The 19363-nt window shown below is 58.3% G+C and overlaps 1 protein-coding gene across 1 annotated transcript; it reads right to left on the bottom strand.

The window, feature by feature from the left end:
• Window positions 1–6057: 6057 nt before the first annotated feature.
• On the bottom strand, window positions 6058–18948 carry WNT6 (Wnt family member 6). Its single transcript, XM_058839979.1, has 4 exons — window positions 18742–18948; window positions 10422–10642; window positions 7213–7514; window positions 6058–6932 (listed from the first exon to the last, which is right to left on the bottom strand). Exons 1-4 carry the CDS (start codon window positions 18816–18818, stop codon window positions 6471–6473), a joined length of 1062 nt encoding a protein of 353 aa, XP_058695962.1. The 5' UTR covers window positions 18819–18948; the 3' UTR covers window positions 6058–6470.
• Window positions 18949–19363: the final 415 nt, after the last annotated feature.

Here is a 19363-nt window from a genome sequence, read left to right as displayed (position 1 = left end):
CTTCTTCCTCTCCTTCCTCCCTTCCCTCCATCCTTCTGTCTCTCTGTCTCTTCATCTCTCTTGCCATCCCTCCGTCGCTTACACTTCACATCCTGATGGCCAGCCCTCAGGCTGCCTGCACTGTTCCCCTTCCCTTGTGCAGGAGCAGGTCCTGCCAGCCCCCCATGCCACAGGCTCCACACCCCTGGGAGAATGGGGCTGGCTCTCCTGTTGTCATGTCCATCAGAACTCCTTTCCAGCACCTCAGCACTCAGCCCATAACTTGCTGGCTCTGATCCCCCCTTTCCTCCTGAGATATGCCCTCCTCTAGCCCCCTCTGCCTTGTGGCAAGCAACTTCCAAGGCCTGTGTCCTGGACAGCCATGCAGCCTCTCTCAGGATCTGTGGTGTCCAAGGAGGACCCACCAGAAATCCATGGTGGGAAAATTCAGGGGTTGAGATCTGTGTGTATAATGCTTCTCCTACTTGTTCTTACAGACTGGCTGTGGGCCCACAGATGTGACCAGAAGGCAGCACAGGGAGAGAACAGCCTGCTCTGGACAAGCACAGTTCTGGCCATGCTGAAGGGGCTGATGGCCTCTGGGACCACCGGGGCCAGCCAGTCTGTGTGCACAGGTGTGGGAAGATGAGGCAGCTCTGATGGCACAGAGTGGGGCTGAAAGGGTGCAGGGGGAAGCTCTGGGGAATCTTAAAGTGAAGGGAAGCTTGGACGAGGAGAAGGAGGAGGAAGGGGAGGTTTGCTGGGAGCCCATGAGCCATCCACTTACCCAGCTTTTGGCATCCTGAAGCACAGTTCTCCTCACTCCCCTGCCCAGCAGCACCCATGGGACTGGAGCGACAGCTACGTGAGTCAGGGCTGGCTGTGGGGTCAGGGTGACCCTGCCTTTTGTGGCAGCATTAGTCACCACGCCAAACTTCCCCAGCCCAGCAGCACTGGAGCCCCCAGCATCACTGCCTTCTTGCTGGCTCACACCCCACAACCTGCCCGAGTTTGCTCGATGTGACTCAGGACCAGCCACACGGCCACTGGTCTGGCCCAGCCAGTCCTCCCAGCTGCCCAGGGCTGGGGCGCCGGCAGAGCCCGGGGCAGTGGGTGAGTGCCAGCACCAGCACTCAGCCACGCTGCCCTCGCAGCGTCAGGGTGGAAAGGCAGGACCTGGCCGCCTCTGGCCATCCCTGGGAGCATCCTTGCACTGAGGCAGGTCTTCCCTCTTCATCTCCCTCCCAGCACCTGGCAGAGGGTGCCTCGATCACAGCAGGGTGTGAGGAAGGGGTTGAAGCCCTGCTGTGGGCACCATCCCATGGGGCTGGAACAAGCCCCCGTACACGCTGCACCCCACACACCACAGGGACTGGTGGTGCGGGGGACACCCCATGGCAGAGCCAGTGTGACCACGATGGGGGTTCCCAAGTCTTGACTGCCTTTGGCATGTCCCCAAAAGGGCCAGCTGCTGGCTGAGGCAGCAGGGAGGTGGCTGGGTAGGACTGCCCAAGCACATCTGCACAGGGCTGCTCCGGGTGCCTCCTGTGGGGAGCAATGCACAGCCACAAGGATAGGTGGGAAGTGCTGGTCCCATGTGGAGTGATCAGGGCATGAAGCCACCCCAGCAATCACTTTTCCTGCAGCTCTGCCTTCTAGGGGTATGCAGAGGCAGATCCCTCTCCCTAGAGATGGAGGATGACTGCTGCCTCTGTCACAGGGTAAGTAATGAGGCTGTGGAGTAGAAGATACTTGGGTACGGTGAGATGTTGGCAGTCAGAAACAGGACCCAGGAGTGAGAAAGCCTCTGCTCTGCTCTTCTGGGATGAGGGAGCTAAAGGGTGCACTGGTGTCAGACAGCTCCCTGACAGCCTCCAGAGCCCACTGCCCTCACAAACACTGCTTAGTGTGTGCCAGGCCAGCACAGCCAGTCCCAGGATGCTGGAATTACGTGGACAGAGCAGGGCCCAGACACCGGTGTTGGAGAGGATCCAACAGGAAAAGGAAGTTCACACACCCCTCATGTTCATAGGCAGTGTCTCCAAAGAGCATGTCTGGGGTCCTTGTGCACCCCATCTCCTGTCTCTTGAGAGATCACACCCACTCTCTGCACTCTGCTTTAGGTACCCTGGGTCCCAGCATATTCCCTGGCTTGAGTGCTCGGAGATGCTGCAGCAGAGCTGGCCTGGACATCCTCCAGTACCCATGTCCCCCACTCCAGAGGCAGCCACCGCACACACTGGAGTCCCAGAAACAGGGCAGAGCCAGGAGGAGCTGGGTTGGGTCAGCAGAACCCCCATGATGGGCAGGGATGGGATAATCCAGGCCCTCCTGGGCAGGTTGGGGTTGGTGTGTATTCCTCATGGCTGCCTGGTGACTGACATCTGTCACTGAGAAATGGAGTGAAGACAGAGGAGGACAGTTCCAGGCAGCTCCCTGGAGGGAGCAGCAAAGCCTGGAGAAGGGGAGTTAGAGGCCTCCCAGGAGAGGAGGGCTGGGCAGGCAGGAGTCCTGGCCAGGACCCAGCTGGGCCCCTGGCCAGGCAGCCCCTCCTCAGTGACACGCAGTGAGCTGGCAGTGCAGCCACAGGAAAAGGGTTTGACACAGTTTTTGGGTGCCACTGTCCAAGCCTGACCACTCAGCTGGGCTGAGCCAGTATTCAGGTTTCTTGGCCTCCCCTCTTTGGACTTATCTGCATTACTCCAAACTTTCCTAAAGTGCTTCTTTTTTTGGGGAAAACATATTCTATTTTTGGTCTTAGTCCAGAGAGATTTTCAAGTTTGATTGAATTATTCTGCCCAGCTGTTTCCAGCTTGGGAAATTGAAAGGAAAATTGCATGCTTCCCCTTTGGTAAGAAAATATTAAAAAAAAACCAAACCACCGAAGCAAAAGAAAAAAACAAAGTCATTAACATTACAGGGGTTTGGGATTCTCTCTCTAACTTTTCTTTTCTTTTTTTTTCTTTTTTTTTTAATCCAATTATTATAAACTTCCTCTTTTTCCCTTGGGAAGATCCTGAAAGTTTTGCAATGTAAACAGCCCAGTAGCAGGGATCTGGGCTACACATGCACATTTACACCCTCTGGGCTCTCCAGCTACTCATTGCACCCACACAGCCACCCTTGTCCACCCCTGGCTTTCACCAGCCCCCCCCGCTCCCCCCCCCCCCCCCAAGAAGAGACCACTGCTTGACCACTGCCCACAAGAGCTTGGGGATGGGAATCAGGGGGTTGGACACGTTCACACACACATTCCTGTGCCCGTTCTCCCAATACAGTCCAGTGCACACCCATACACCACCATGCACACACGTCCACATGAGCAGCTCCCCAAGCACAGCCGCTTGCACAACCCAGTGAACCTCCACGAGCCCCACACATCCCATCCCATCCCATCCCATCCCATCCCATCCCATCCCATCCCATCCCATCCCATCCCATCCCATCCCATCCCATCCCATCCCATCCCATCCCATCCCATTCCCATTCCCATTCCCATTCCCATTCCCATTCCCATTCCCATGTTCCCCGTGCCGAGCCGCAGCTCCCCCTGGCGGTCTCCTGCCGCCCACTCCGCCCCGCATCCCGGGTTGCCACGGCGACGGCGAGGATGCTGCGCCCCCCAGGCCGGGAGCTGCTGGGTCTTGGGGAGTTCGGCAGGCTCCGGGGGCCCTGGATGGCTGCAGGACTACTAGGAATCTGGGGGACTCCTGGGGACCTGAGGAATAACTGCCCTTAGGGACTGCTGGGGTATGTTAGGAATCTGGGCTGAGGTCCTATTGGATGGGGAGCTCTTGGGGAGCTGTGGAGGTCTGGAGAATTGGGAGATTTCTAGGGGGCTCTGCTGGCTGTTCAGCCCTCTGCAGACCACTGGGCCAGTGCTGCACCATTTGCCTTTGTCAGGGCTTCTCTTGGCTGTCAAAGGAATGGATTTGGCTTTGCCAGATGAGGAGCAGTAGGGAGTTGTGGTAAGGAGCTGTCAGCCACCACAAGAACGGTCCCTTTTCCACCGTTGGACAGAGAACAAGACACACAGCCCAACTGGTTTGCACACCCATGAGAGGCTCACAGACACAGAGCAGAGGTAGCTCATGGTTGTGGAGTTACCCCACTAGCACAGACCATGTGCTTCCCTTCCACCTTTTGGGCTTCTGTGATCTCCATCTTTCAGGAGCTATTATTTGGGGCAATGGCAGAGAGGACACAGGCCAATACCTTATTCAAAAATACTAAATGTCTTCTCAGGGGTTTATCCATTGCCACATGTCCAGAGGCATGTCCATGCAGCCCAGAGCATGAAAGCAGCCCCTTGTGGGGGAGCTGAGACAGAATCCAGAGAAGGAACTTGCCAAAGGTTGGAGCTCAGACTCTGAACACCTCACAGGTGGTTTCAGCTATGGTGCCAGAGGACAGCAGGGATGACCTAAAGTTTCACAGGATCTGCCTGAACTGACCTCTTCTTACAGGCAGTCCAGGCCTTGAGGTGTGCTCAAGTGCATCCAATTCCGTAGGACCTGCAGAGCCTACGGAAAAGCTCCACACATCTTCCAGCACACAGCTCCTGCAGCTCTCCAGCTCCCTTCCTGGAGGGCCATTTTGCACCCACACACGTCCTCCCTGTCCCAGACACACCTGAGAAAAAACAATATGATGTGCAAACATGCTCTCACATAGGCAATTTTTCTGACACGCACACACTGGCAATTTTCATCATAGAGATGCAGGAAAATACATGGGCCAACTAATTTACACACCCACCAGGGGCTCACACACACAGTGATGGGTTATACAAGCTCACATGCACACATATGGTCATGAACAAGCATAAACATTCTACCCATGCATGCACACACACCAAGCTGCTTGCATGCACAGATACCTTCACCTGCACCCACCCTTCCCTGCTCACACCCACCCACGTGTTCCCATGGGTGGGCGTGGGGCAGGAGTTTCCAGGAGCCCTGTGTGCCTCCCTTCTCCCAACACCACTGTGGCCAAGTCAGAAGGGAATTTCCAGCTGCAAAGCTGCAGCTGACAGATTTAGAGACTCCCTCCCCAGTGATTGCTGGGCCAAGTTAATGGTTCACCAGCACCCTGCTTCTCCTGCCCTTCCCTGCTGGCTGCCTGGGGCAGGTGAGGAAGGACTGCTGGGCATCTCCAGCACCCCCTGCGGCCTCCCTTGCCTTGCAGTCTGCCCAGCCTTGTGAGCTCTGCTTTTACCCTGCCTGACAGTACCCAGCACGTGGGGCACTGCCTACCTCAGCTACCTCAGCTTAGAGCTCTCTTGAAGAGGGGTGAACAGGAAAGCCCCAGTGTCCAGCACTGCTGCTGCAACATGGAGGTTGGGCACAGGAGCGTGGACCTCTCTTCCCAGGCTCTCACCCTGCTGACATTCCTCTGGGGATCCTCAGCACAGTGGGACATTGCCAGCTGAGCAGGCACTGCACACACACATTCCACTCTGCAGTTACCTAAACCCCTATGCTGGTTAACCCTAGAGAAAGCAGTTCCTGTGGGCTCCTTGCAGCATGGGCGGGACCCTCTCAGAGATACCTGGAGCCCCTGGAACAGAGGCTTGGCAGCTTGCCTTGCTGGGCAGCCAGGCAGGCTGCTCCTCACCCTGTGTTTGCCCATGAGGGGCACAGGCTGATCAGGTAATAAAGATATACATGCCTGGCACCCTGCCATCCAGGTGGGGCTGCACGTGGCCCACGGCATGCCAAGTGAATGCCTTGCATGCCACCGAGCCAACAGTGTCGGCACTGTCCAGGGCTTCTGCGTGCCAGGCTCTGCAGCGGGGACTGCAGTGACCATGGTTGGAGTGAAAAGAATACAGGGTCCCTTCGAGGCACAGCACAACACCACAGCACAGTGTCAGGGCAGCTAGATGTACCTCTGGCATGAGACATGAGTGCACTGAACTGCAAACATCCTAGGTGAGATGGTGGCGGGACACAAGCTGGCACCCCAAGCAATGACAGCTGTGGGAGGAGAGGACTCACACGATGGAAGCAGCAGAGCAGGGCAGGAGAGTACTCATCCTCATCCACACACATCCCCAGGCTCGACAACCACAGAGAAAACCAGAGAGTAGATAAAAAATGAGCTGGACTTTGCCACAGGTCCCAGCAGGGCCAGAGGCTGGCAGGAGTGTGACTGACTGGGACTCACAGCTGGGGCAAGACAGCTCTCTGGCTACTCCCATTCCAGTACGGAGGTCAGCGCTCCTCGGCCCTCCCCAGGAAGCGCTGTGGTACACCAGCTTTAAATAGCTTTATTAGTGGAAGCTCTGTGCCCACAGCTCCCACCACGGGGGCCATGGGGGTGCTGGGCAGCCCCATGCTGCCCTCTGGGGAAGCCAGGACTCCCTAGAGCGCAGAGCTGAGCTCACCCACGCTGACCCTGCTACTGGCTCCACCTGTCTCTGTCCCAGAGGGGCCTCGTGAGCCAGGAGGTGGCCTCCCAAATTGTCCTTGGCTGACCCCAGGCTGTCAGATGCAGAGGCTGAGCTCCTGGCGGACGGAGCACTTGCGGCACTGCACCACGCAGCACCAGTGGAAGCGGCAAAGGCAGTTCTCCTCCAACACCACCGTCTCGTCCCGGTGCCCTCTCCCGCAACACAGCAGGTCACACCCACTCGTGTCCATGGCTGTGCTGTTGCAGACACGGCCCCTGGTGCCCAGCGAGCCTGTCTTACGATTAGCCGAGCAGAAATCGGGTGAGTCAGCCGAGTAGATGAGGTCCTGTTTATCGGGAGGCTTGATGTTATCGCCCACAGGGATGAGGGTTTTGCCATCATTGCCTCCCATCACCTTGAAAGCCCCATTGAAGCGCTCGAGCAGGCGATCCCCCACCTCGCGGAAATGGGGCATCTTCCTCCAGCAGGTCCGCAGGGTGCAGGAGCCCGACAGCCCGTGGCATTTGCACTCTGTCCTCATGTAGCTGCGCACCGCCTGAGGAAGAGACAGCGATGCTCAGCCCTCGGTTCCCTCTCTCGCTGCCCAGCACCCCCAGCCAAAACCCTGCCTCTTGGTGCCACCTTGGCCCGGGAGAGGGGCTGGGCGTGGACAGTGGCCCGGGGAGGGGTTCCAAAGCACCTGCAAAGGATACCCAAAAGATATTGGGTCATATTTCAGCCAAAGCCGGTGCAGGTACACGGCTTGGGGACACTGAAGGTGGAGGGGTGGGTAGGGGCACAAGGGGCGCAGGGCACGGGGAGTGCAGGGTTCTTACCAAGCGCCCGGCTTCATTGTTGTGCAGGTCGATAAGAGCTCGGATGTCATTTTTGCCTTTCTTGTTCTTGGCATCCATGAACTGCTGGGATTTCTCGTAGCCAAACTGCACATCATCCCCACAGCCCCCCCACTCCCAGGCGGTGCCTTCCATGCCTGGCCCCGCCGTGGGCGAGGGGGGGGCCCGGCTCCGTGTCAGCTCACAGCCACACTGCAGCAGCTCGCCCATGCTGCAGGCCTGCGTGATGGCATGGCTCACTCCAGCCGCCGTGATGGCATACACGAAGGCTGTTTCGCGGATATCTGCAGGAGAACGGACAGGGCCGGAATGCGGGGTCAGCTCCAGCAAGCAAAGCACCACCCCCTGGCTGACATCCCAGGGGCTCAGACCCCCCCCTTCTCCCTCTTCAGATTTGTTCGGTGCTGTTCCCTGAGTGATGCACCCACCCTGGAACAGGCTGCCTGCAGCAGGAGCTGCCTTCTGCAAGCAGATTTGAAGACTCTGGGATGTTCAGGACCTGCCAGTGTTCCTCCTCAGCTGTGGAGAGGCAACAAATCTCCCACCTCCTCTTGCAAGTCAGGGAGCTGCCCCACAGGAAATGGGGAAGCTCAGAGAGCAGAGTGGTCCCAGGTGACCAGGTGGTACCCACAGCTTCCTCACACTACCTTGCAATATCCCTCCAAGCAGTAAAAATCCCAACACCAGCTCCAAACTGGCACCTGGAAACAAACACTGTGAGGGATACCGAGGGTGCCACTCACCCTCTGCAGGGTGGCAGTGATGAGGCTGTGCTGCCTGCTCTCCCCCCACTACCCTCTTTGCCATGGGGAGCTGCCTGCCCCCCCCTCTCCACCGGCACAGCCTCCACCCTGCAGGATTATTTATTATTAGTATTTGCTCCTGTCTCTCTCTGCTCCGGGACACGAATTCCAAGCATCTTTCCCCTGCCCGGACCTGCCGCTCGCAGCCGCAGCCAGCGGGGGATTCTGGCAGCAGGGGTGCGGCGCCCTGCTCGGGGGGCTCCCGCGCTCCCCCTGCTCCATGCCAGCCCAGCTCCTGCCCACCCCAATGCCAGGGCAGGGCTGGCCCAGGGTGGTAGCCTGCAGGGGATTTCTGGGGAGGGAGGGGAAGGTGAGTTTTGAAGGGGTGTCCCATCCCTCCATCTTCACTGTCCTGACTTGGGGAGGCTGCAGGAAGCGGGATACCAGCACACCAGTTCCATGAGCAGCTCCTCCAAAAGCCCACGCAGCACCTGCATCCCTCTGGTGTTAGCAGGAACTGGGCACACCAGAGCCTTTCTGGCAGTGCCACCAAAGGGATACCACCCCCTCCCCAGGCTCTCCTGCCCACACAAGCCACCCGACCACCCGTCTGCTCCCACCTGGGGTTGGCAGAACCCTCAGCAGACAGCCCAAAGCTGGCAGAGGTCCCCATGCTACCCTGCCAGCTGGGCCCTGGGGGGATGCCACTCCTCTGACAGTTCCTCCAGACACGTGGCTGCCCCCAAGACAGCCTGCCCTGGCATGCCACCCCTGGCACAGGTGGCAGCAAGGGAAGAGGGGACAGCCATGACAATGCCAGGAAGGCCATGGCCAGGAATGGGAGGTTTGCAGCATCCTTGGATAGAAAAGGATATTGGATGGGAGGTACTCATCTGATGGAGCTGGGAACCCCAAAAATGCTGGTATACTTTATGCAGTCCCTGCAGGCTTACAGGGTGGCTGGTGCCTGCTGGCACCTCTGACACCCACCTTGTTGCCCTGGGGAGCTCCACACCCCTAGCTGGCATGCCCCATGTCCTCAGAGTGCCAGGGACTCACAAATTCACCACTGTCCCTACAACATTGCTTATCTCTACCACCCCAGCAGTGGGGTTGGACCAGTGTGGTGGCTGCTTCAGCATCCCCATGCTTGACGTGCCTGTGCCTCTTCCAACACAAGTTGTTCCTGGGTACCCAGCAGCTCATCTGCCAGTACCTTTCACTCACCACCTGGCTCTGCATTCTGGCACCACCCCACTACCAACCCAGATCCCTGCCTGGCACAGATCCCACCTGCCTCACTGCCAGGTTATGGTGAAAGTAGGTGACTCCAGAGGCAAGAGAGTCCCCCATGTGCCCTGCCTGACTCTCTGCTTCTTGACTGAATAAACCTCCCTGTGTTGGGGGAGCCCACATCTGCAAATGAGCTTTTTAGATGAGCCTATCCCCCTCCCATGGGTCAGTGTCTCCTTCAAGGTTTCAGCTCTGAGTCCTGCTAGTACCTGCGGTCAATTGGGTGTCCAGGGCACCACACCCTTTCCAATCCCCCCAGGAATTCCACCTTGACCCCCCTGCATCTGCATGGCCCATGGACATACCCACTTTGCCTCCCGCTGGCCAGGCACCCACAAGTGTGATGGCTGAGGAGAGTGGGTCTTGCTCCAGCATCTTCATCTGCCATAGCAGTATGGGAAGAGGGGCAGGACTAAACTCACCTCCCACTAAGTGATCTTACCAGTCCAAGGTGCTTCAAGTATCTCCCCTTGCTTGGAGCACCATCCACTTCTAGCCTCTCTCCCTGAAGAGCACGGCAGGGCTTTCCCATCCCTCACACACTCACGGGTTCCCTCTTGCTCTGCCCCTGCTCTGATTTTGATGCAACTGGGCCTGGCTTGGACCACTGTAATCCACTGTCTGAGACCTGCACATACCTTCCTGCCATCCAACCCTGCTCCTCAGGCTGACATCAGGGTGCCCATCCAGGGACAGGGACAAGGACAGGAGACAAACACTCCTCTCCTCTGCTCCCTGCAAGGCCAGGAGCAGGGATGTGAAGGGCACCCACGGGGTGAGGGGCAGCTCCCGAAGGCTGTGCATTGCCTCCCACCCTGGCCCCTTCCTGCGGCACACCCTGGGGTCCCGGGGGAGCAGTAAATCACTGCCAGACGAGGGTGCATTCTTGGGCTTCATGAAGCCCCACACTGTCTGGGAGCATTGGTAATTGCTTCATTACAACACAGGGAGACATGTCCCGGCAGTAAAACCTCAGCGTGACTGCACCGGGGAGCACTGAGCAACCCCCTACACGCACACACACACACACACACACACACACACACACACACAGAGCTTTGCACGCCAGGACTCTGCTCCAGGAGTCCCAGGGAGGTGCATGACCAGGCTGGGGCCTCTTTGGGAAATGGGAAGCTGAGGAAGCACTGGCCTTACCCTGCTGCAGGATCTTGCCGAAGTACTTGCTGTGGCTGGTGCAGTTCCAGCGGCGGAAGCGGAATTGGTACTGGCACTCCCGGACGCCCAGCTTGGTGCCCTTGGCCACCTCCTGCACAATCTCTGGCTCCAGCTGGCACAGCTCTGCCTGCTTCCCCGCCAGCCGCTTCGTCTTGCGGCAGATGCTGTTGGGGTCCATGACCAGGGGGCTCCCCACTGCCCTGCAGGAGGGGACAGCGAGCAGAGCAAAACCAGCACCCAAGCCCAGGAGAGACCAGGGTGTGGATGGGACATGACCAGACCTACCCCCAGGGACGGAGCAAGGCTGCAGGGCAGTGCCAGCTCCGTGCTGAGCCCAGGTGACAGGGGGACAGAGAGATGTATGCAGTGGGGGCAGGACAATAGGTATGGGTGGGTCATTCAGGCAATACCTTGCCCTGTCCATCCATTCGGGGAATGGGGGGCATCTCCAGCCGTGAGACAGGCTAAAGGATGATGCTGGCACATACCACTCTGCATCCTTGGAGACATCCATGGGGACTTCCATGGGGGAGATGGTGGTGTCCCTGACAGGAGATGGCAGAAATATTGTGCTACTCAGCATCTGCTCTTTGGGGCTGGCACTGACCTAACCCAGCCCTGGCATTGCCACGTGACTGATGCCCGATGCAGCTGTGTCTCACAAAGCTGTGGACACAACAAGGAGCCCAGCCAGCATTCTTGGTATGTCTCCCCCTCTCCACGGGGGCTCGCTGCTTTACCCCGTGGGAGACTAGATGAGTGACCTTGCCTCTGATAAAGCCCCTCGGCTGCTGGCCAGGATCCTGTACTCACCTCCCCAAATCCAGGCACTGACTCCAGGGAATGGAGCCGCAGGCGGGTGCGGGAGTGCAAGGGAGGGATGCAGGTGGCATCACCAGCTTTGCCAATGCCAGTGAGGGAGGGCAAGTCTTGGCTGGGCCCACGTCAGAGGCAGCTCCTCCTTGCCAGCCCAGCTGGAGTGAGGTGCCTGCCTCTCTGGCCCTGAAGGCAAAGTCTGAGCACAGTGCTGTGCTCCCCGGTGCGCCCTCGGCTACAGAAACTCCTGTACTTTTCCCCACACATTTTGCCTGGAGTGCCCTCCACGGCACAGCTCGTGCAGCTGCGCAGCCCACCAGCACCCTGCCTCGTGCTGGCGTGGGTGATGCTCCAGCTCTGCCGTGGGCAACTCTGGAGCCATGGGCCACACGAATTCAGCACACCCTAAACTCAGCCCACCCTTGCCTCCAGCACTGCTCCTGTGGGCTCAGAGCCCATCCTGCTCAACAACATGATTTTCTGCGGGCCATGGGTGCCCACAGAACCTCAGGGCTGGAGCCAGCATACCCCAGGACCAGTACATGCCTGATGATTGGGAGGCTACATTCCCTGGGATTCCCTGGGGAGCAGTGCTTGGGCGGCCCTGTGCTGCCTGCAGCCCCACTCACTGGAGAGCATCAGCTGCACAGCTTCCAAACCCAGAGCTTTATTGTCTGGCCAAGCCCCAGGGGCTCAAAAATCACAAGCTGAATCTCAGTGTTTAACTGTGTTCTGGGTTTCCTTTTCACTCTTGAGCAGCTGGGGGGCTGTGTTTGGGACACCAGGCTGCAGTACTCTGCTTGCAATCCTGTCCCCAGTGAAAACCCCATCCAAGCCCCCTGAAGCTCAAGGCCCTGCCAGGATCCCCCTGCCTCATGTCAGGCTCCCCAGCTGCCTGGATCTCCTGCCCACCAGACCCCAGCTGGGCTTGGAGAGGACATGCCCTCTCACACAGCCTGGAAAAGGAGCCCTTATGCTTTGGCTGGAGGTTTAAAGGTTGAACAGCTCAACAGAGAGGCATAGCCTGGAGAGGGAACTTCCAGCAGGGAAACTGAGGCAAGCCCACACTCCTGCCGGGGAGAACCCATCTCCCTTTGCTCCCAGCAGCTCAGTTTCCCTTTGCTGCATGATTCACATGGACCTCTGCAAAAGGATGGGGCAGCTAGGGAAGCATCATGGAGCTTGCCTGGCACAGGTCCTCCACAGATGGGTAAAGTGAGGCCCACGTGGAAAGTGACCAGAAAATCTGTCTAGTCCCATCCCATGATGACCACACAAGGTCTCCAAGCTTGCTGTCCTTTGTGACCAAGGGCTCCCGACATCTACAGCCGGATGGCGGAGGTTTGGCTGCCTCCTCCGGTGGAGTGGGGAAGAGGGGGAGCCAGGATGGGACTTTCATTAAGAGATGACTCTTTGTACTCGAATAAAAACGATGCGCCAGCCCCCCGGGGCCATCAGATCAAATACTGAACTGTGGCTCACCCCGGCCCGCTGGATCAGGCCGGGAAGAAGAGCTCAGCCCCGCGGGTCTGGGGGGTGATGGGCGGCTCACCGGCACCGGGGGGTCCCCACCCATGGTCCAGACGGCAGCAAGGCTGGCGGGAGAGCGCAGGAGCTTTCTGTCCATGCCGACGAGGCGTGGGGTAAACTGCCTAAGTCCAGCGCAATATTAATTTCCGCTGGGCTCCGCTTTCTGGCACAGGGAGGCTGCCGGGAGCCCAAGAGCTGTTTTGCTTTGGAGGGTTCTGAGTGGGGGGGGGAATGGGGGGGAGAAAAGGGCAAGAAAAATGCTGCCAAACTGCTACCACTTTGGCAAGGGCTCCGGCGCAGGGCCCAGATCTGCCTGAGCTTGTCCCGCTCCAAGGCCTCCCGCATCTACAATTAAGGTGCCCCACCTCTGCTGCCGGGCACTCCTCCCCCTGCCCTGGTGAAGGAATAGGGTCGCCAGCCCGGCTCCCCACAACTTGCCTGGGGCACCCCGGCCCCCTGCTGCCTCCTGCTGCCTGGGAGCCCCCAGCCAGGCTCAGCAGTACATCAGCATCCCTCCCACATGCGCCTGGTGCCCTTTGCTGGCTGCTAGAACTGCTGCTGGTGGGCTCTGTCTTGCCCCAAAAGCCAATGGGTTGGTGAGCCCCACTTTCCAACCTCCCAGCACCCCTGTGTAAGGGGAACAACCCCCATTGCTGAAAGGGGAGACTGAGGCACAGAAAAGGGCACTGCAAACCACTGCCCACCTGCTCCTGTCACCCTTTGGGCAGCCTGAGCCTAGTCCCAGTGATGCACGTCAAACAGGAGTCACTGGGCTTCTGATGCAACCCTGTGCTCTGGATGCTGTGCCTGCTGCAACAGAGCCAGGGGTTCCTAAGAGCCATAATCACCATTTTTTTTCCCAGCTCAGCTCATGGTCATGGAACTTCCAGTATATCCCAGTCTCATTCCCAGCCAAAATCATGGATCAAGGAGCCTGGGTCAAGTCACTATCTTCTCCTTGGGCATGGGGATGATGTGGAGCAGAACTTCTGGCCCCTGCCAGCAGACCATTATGGAGGGGAGCCAATGGGGTCCTGGTTTGCAGAAACCCAAGGGAGTGAGGTTGGTAGAACTATGCAGTGAGAAAGATGATAGTCAGCTTTCAAACTTTGTTTGTGCTTTGTTTGTGCAAGTGCTTTTCACACTTGCAGAGGAGCAGTGGTCATGCCACTCCTTGTGGGATCTGGCAGGCCTGCACCCATTGAGTCCTGCTGCCTGGGCACTCCTGCATGGCAAGGGGACTCTGCTCTAGGGTAGTAAGGATGCGCTTTGCCTCACACACAGGTCTCTATCCCAGCCTCTGGAGCCTTCAGCTGGGCAGTGCATGTACTAGGGTACCCAGGTCATCACTCTGAGCCCACAGGTAATTCTGCACCCACCTGCAGAGGTAAGAACTTCAGGATGAGAGCCCTGGAGAACTGACCTCCATCCCTGGGGACATAGGTCACCTCACACACCACACAGTGATGTCACGCTGAGTGACAGCCTACAAGCCAGACCCAAAGGGAGCCCATCTCTTTCCAAGCTGTGCAAACAGGGCAAGGTGGACACACAGATGAATATTCACCCATCCAGCTTTCCCACAGCCCATGCAGGCGTGTGGTGGGCACTCGGCCCCTCACCCGGGGCGATGCGTGGGTGCTGCCACTCTGCCACTAACCGGGGCAGCTGGGTGTGGAAACGGAGCAGGAGGCCCATGAGGGTGTGGTGAGTAAGCAGCAAGTCACTGCCCTGGGGGGCACAGCCAGGGTTTGGCTGCCAAGCAGCACCTGGGGCACCGAGGGAGCAGGAAATGCCATGTGTTGGGAACTGAAGGGGGACCCCTGCCCTCCTCCTTACACCTCCTTGGCAAGGATGGCATGCAAACAGCTGGGAAGGTGCCTAAAGGAAAGAGGCTTTGGCATGGCATTGCATCAACCCATGGACCTGCGTGCTGCAGGGTCATGCTGAGGCCAGGCTGTTGTGAGCAGCAGCTGCCCAAACTTGTGCTGCAGGTACTGGGGGGATGGAGGGAGCATGCACCTGCAGAGGTGGTGGTCCTAAAGCCATGTCCAAACCCTGGGAGGGATGGGATAAGAAGTCCACCCACTCGTGGTCACTGTGTCCTTCTTCTGAGTCCTGACAGAGACTGGAGCTGGGGTAGCATGAGAGCTTGGCTAGTTCATGCCCAAAAGTGGATGCCACATGTTGTGGGAGGACCCTGCAAAGCTTGTGCAGATGTCAGGGTGTGCCCCTCCTGCAAAGGGGCTGCTTGAAGCAGTCAAGGTTCTGATGCAAAGCCCAGACAAACCCTCCAATTGGGGGCATGTGTAGGGCATGGCTGGCGAGCCTGGGTGTCACCATGGGAGAGTGGACGTGACCAAGAGCAGGGACAAGGGATGGCACTGGGGAAAGTTCACCTGCCTTTGTGGGAGAAAACAAGTAGCCCAATGCTGGAGCCAGTAGTCATCTCAAAGAGTGCAAGAGAAACAGTGTTCCTTTGAGAAACCCAGCAAGTCAGCAGCTGCCCCAGCAAGGGCACAGGGAGATGGCACCAGGCATGGACTTTTCCACTGTGAGATTCATTGTTGCCCATATGGTGCTGCTCCAGGGGAAAAGGCATGCAGGGGAAGGCTGGGCAGCCCAGTCTGTCGGGCGCTGTGGGGTAGCAACTGTGGGTCAGCAAGCCCAGGGGGTGACTCACAAGGCTCACCCCGAGGCACACAGGCAGGGCCCTCCAGCCCAGCAGCCTGCCCTTACAGGCTCTAGCCTTGCAGTGTGGGTGCTGGTCAGGGCTCTGACAGGACGAGAGACCACTGTTGCATGAAACCACCCAGGGTGTGTGGCTTGAGGGACATGGGACTGGGACCCCCTCAAGCAAGGGTGCAGCCACAGGGGCTGGTGGGAGGGGTCCTCTCTGAGCACCTCTGGAGAAATCCCATGAAAATCTGGAGGTGCACTGCCCTTGTGTGTGGTTGGGAAGGGGATGGAGGGCAGGTGTCCACCCCTCTGAGCCCCCTCAGACCCACAGCTGGAGCAGAGCACATTTCAGTTGGGATGATTTTCTCCCTTGCTTTCTCTTTCATCTCCCAGCGGCTCTCAGCCATGCCCATGTGGAGAGCCAACAGGCACCAGTGAAGCTGGCTTTGCTTGCCCTCATCCTCAGAGTGCCTCTGTTTCTGCCAGCACAGCCCAACTGCAAACTGGCTTGGCTGAAATCTGCCCTCAACTGCCTGGGGCTCCTCAGGCACTAAGTCTGCCTGCTCTGTGTCTCTGCAGCCTCTGGGCCAGCCCAGAAGCCCCAGGCAGTCCATACCTGTCCTGCTCAGGGAGAAATCACTGTTGCACAAGGAGCTGAGTGAGAAATGAGTAAATAGGGGAAGAGGAAGAAAGAGAATTTACAGAGCCAGTGGGAGCAAGGAGAGACTACTCCCTGCAGCTTGGCACTAATCAAGGTGCCAGCAGCACATGAGTGACATATCTTCCATTGGCACTGAGCACAGCCTGCTCCCTCTCACCATGGAAAGGTCTGTGTCTTCAGTGAGCTCTCTGGGGACATCCTTACACAATGAGGATGCTCTTTCTCAGGCTGTGATGTCACTAGCAGGATGTCAGTGCTTGTACGTCACACCTGAATCTTTTCCTATAGATGCAACTGTCTGCCAGGATCCCAATGGGCACAGCTACCACCCGTGAGTGGCCAGGCCCACCTGCTTGCCTGGGGAGAGCAGGAGACTCTCTTGCTCCTGAGACCGGCCCAGCTACAGCCCACTGCATCACTCTCATAAATTAGGTTGTCAGTGGGGGAAAAAGCTGACTTAAACAGGCAACCCCTGTATCCCCCCCACCACATAGATAATGTACTCAGGGATGGGATGGGGAAGTTGTAAAGACATTTCTTCCTTGGCCAGGGGAAAATGTCCCCTTGGCTAAGCACCCACAAGTGCCCAGTGATGCACACACAAAGTTGTGCCACCGAAGTGCCTATGCATCAGTGACAGTAAAGAACAGCTCTGTCAATGCCACGAGCCCTGAGGCTTCCAGGAACTCTGGCACAAAACACAGCTGCTCCCCTGAGCCCATCCCCAAGCAGCAAAAGCCACAGACACCAGTGCTACCCAGACCTGGGAGAGGGGACCAGTACCAAGAGCAGGCACATGGGAAGATGCCTGTCATGAGTGCCCAGACTCCTCTGCCCCACACAGGAAGGGCTCCCTAAGATGATCTCAACTGGGGTCAAAATACCAAACTCTGAGAGAAGCAGTTCATGAATCACCCAGCTGCCTCTATGCCCTGTCCCAGGAAGCCTGGCACATCCATTTAGTGGTGCTGGTGGCCTCATCCACCCACCACCTTTTCCAGCTTGCTGGCTTCAGAGTGAAGCAGTGTGAGCTGGTGATCCCCCTGAAGCCACTCCACTGCCCAGTGCATTCTTCATGCATCAGGCAGCTGCGTTATTACTTTTAAAATAAAGGTTCCTTTTCCCCTTCTTCTATTTTAAAAGAGGAAAAAGCAAGTTTGACCCCTTGCCCTCCTCTGCCAAATCCTGCTAATCTCCCGAAGTTGCTGCTGCCTATGCACACACGGCACCAGCAGGACCCAGACTCCAGGCTGAGATGCAGCTCTGAGCACCTGGGGCATGGGGCACCGTTACCCCAGCACCCTGCCCTTGTTGGTGCTCCCTGCTTGCCCCTGAAAGGAAGGCAAAATGAGATTCTGCTTCACCTCTACCTGCTCCAGTCATGGGCAGATGCCCTCAAAGGTGGAGCACAGGGCATGAAGTTGGAGTTATTGGTGAGGATGGGTCACAGAAAGCATGGACAGCTGAAAGGACGGCTGTGTGTGTCTGAGGATTAGCCTGGGACAAACAGCAGGTCTCAGGCAGCAGGAGGGCATATGCCCTGCAATGGCACAGCTATCCTGAGGTGGGTGGCAGGCAGTGTGGAGACCCTCCACAAGCATCCTGCTTTGGCTAGGGCTTGCCCTACCTCACTCTCCCCTCTTCCAGCAAAAAACCTAAGGCAAGTCCCTCTCAGCCCCATGTTGAACCCTTTCCTGGCAATAAACACAGTGCTTGGGCTCCAGGGACAAACTCCCAGCTGATGTACAACTGACTGTAACAGCACCATTTATACTCACAAAAGCCTCCACTGCAGCCCTGGAGCCAGGGGTAGCAAAAGGAATGGAGATGTGGAATAAATCACTGGTGGGCAGGCAGGGGACCATGAGGGGAAAGGCTTATGGAGAGCTTTATTTTAGGGGTCAAAAGAGTGTGACAATGTGGAGACGAATAGCCTCAGATAATGAATGATAGCCCGGACGGCACGCCGGGGAGCTGGAATCTAAGCACTTAAAACCGGATAAAGACAGGCTGGGTGAAATTCTTAATAGATTTAAATAGTTCATGTTTCGACAGATACCTGGGCTTTCCAAGGCTGGGTCCCAGTTCTGTGCCTGTAATGAATCCCCCACCCCCTCTGGTATCCTGCAAGGCACCGTCTCTGCTTTTGATGAGGGCACCATTACAAACAGGGGTTTTGTCCCTGCTGTGTCCAGACCACCATTCAGGGGGGACACTGCAGGGACCCTAAGGATTTTAATTAAATTTGACTTATTGGAGGGGTCTGGAAGCCACTAAGCCCCCTTGCCCACCCCTCAGGCATACAAGCCTCCCAGGCTGTGGGCTGGGAGTGTGGGGAAGCAAAGTGCAACTCTCACCACAGGACCTGTGTGCCCTGTACTCCTGGGGATCGCCCAACCTGCTGCCCCAAACACACTTGTGTGCCCAAACCCTGACAGTATGTGGGTGCCCCAGTCTGGCTCAGAACAGCCAGCGAGCAGCAATTCCAATCCCCGCGGTGCCTGGGCATAGGGGACTCTGTTGTCCCCAGGTTTGGGGGGGTGACCACCACCAGAGATCGAGATACCCTGCGTGCCCTCCTGCTTACCCGCGCCCCCGGGATGTCCTACTCACCACCAGAGCCCGATGATGTTAGCGGGGCAGAGGAGGATGAAGAAGAGCCCCAGCTGGGTCCGGGAGAAAGGCAGCATCCTGCCAGGACTGAGGAAAGCGTCGAACTCGCTTCACGCCACTCGCCGGGAGCCGGGCACCCCCGAGGTCCGGCCGGGGCCCCGGCGGGTGGGTGCCCGCTGTGTCCCTCCGCCGGGCCGGGCCGGGCCGGGCAGGCAGCGCGGCCGGCGGGGCCGTCCGGGCCGGGCCGGGCTGGGCTGGGCTGGGCAGGCACCTCCGGGCGGCTGGAGCGCGGCGCGGAGGCTGCTCCGGAGAAGGAGGAGGAGGAGGGACGGGGCTGCGAAAGCATCTGCTCCGACAGGGAAACCGGAGCCCGGGGGGACGGACAGGGCGGGCCGGGCGGGGGGACTCCTGGGTGCCAGGCTCCGTTCCCAGCGCAGAGCCACCGGCACGATGTGGGCACGGGCACCCTCCGGTAGGGGACAGTGGCCTCAGCCTGTCCGGCTCCGCGTCCCGCCGCCGCGTTTGAACGTGCAGCCCTTTTGCGGATCTGGTGGCACAGTCCTGCCCCCGAAGCCCCGGGACCTGAGGCGGACCTGCCTGGAGCAGCCCTGCCCGGCTCCAC

This window comes from Poecile atricapillus, chromosome 5 (genome assembly GCF_030490865.1).
Source record: "Poecile atricapillus isolate bPoeAtr1 chromosome 5, bPoeAtr1.hap1, whole genome shotgun sequence".
NCBI classification, from domain to species: Eukaryota; Metazoa; Chordata; class Aves; order Passeriformes; family Paridae; genus Poecile; species Poecile atricapillus.
Note: the sequence above shows the minus strand (reverse complement) of the source record. Positions and strands in the feature narration are given on the sequence as shown.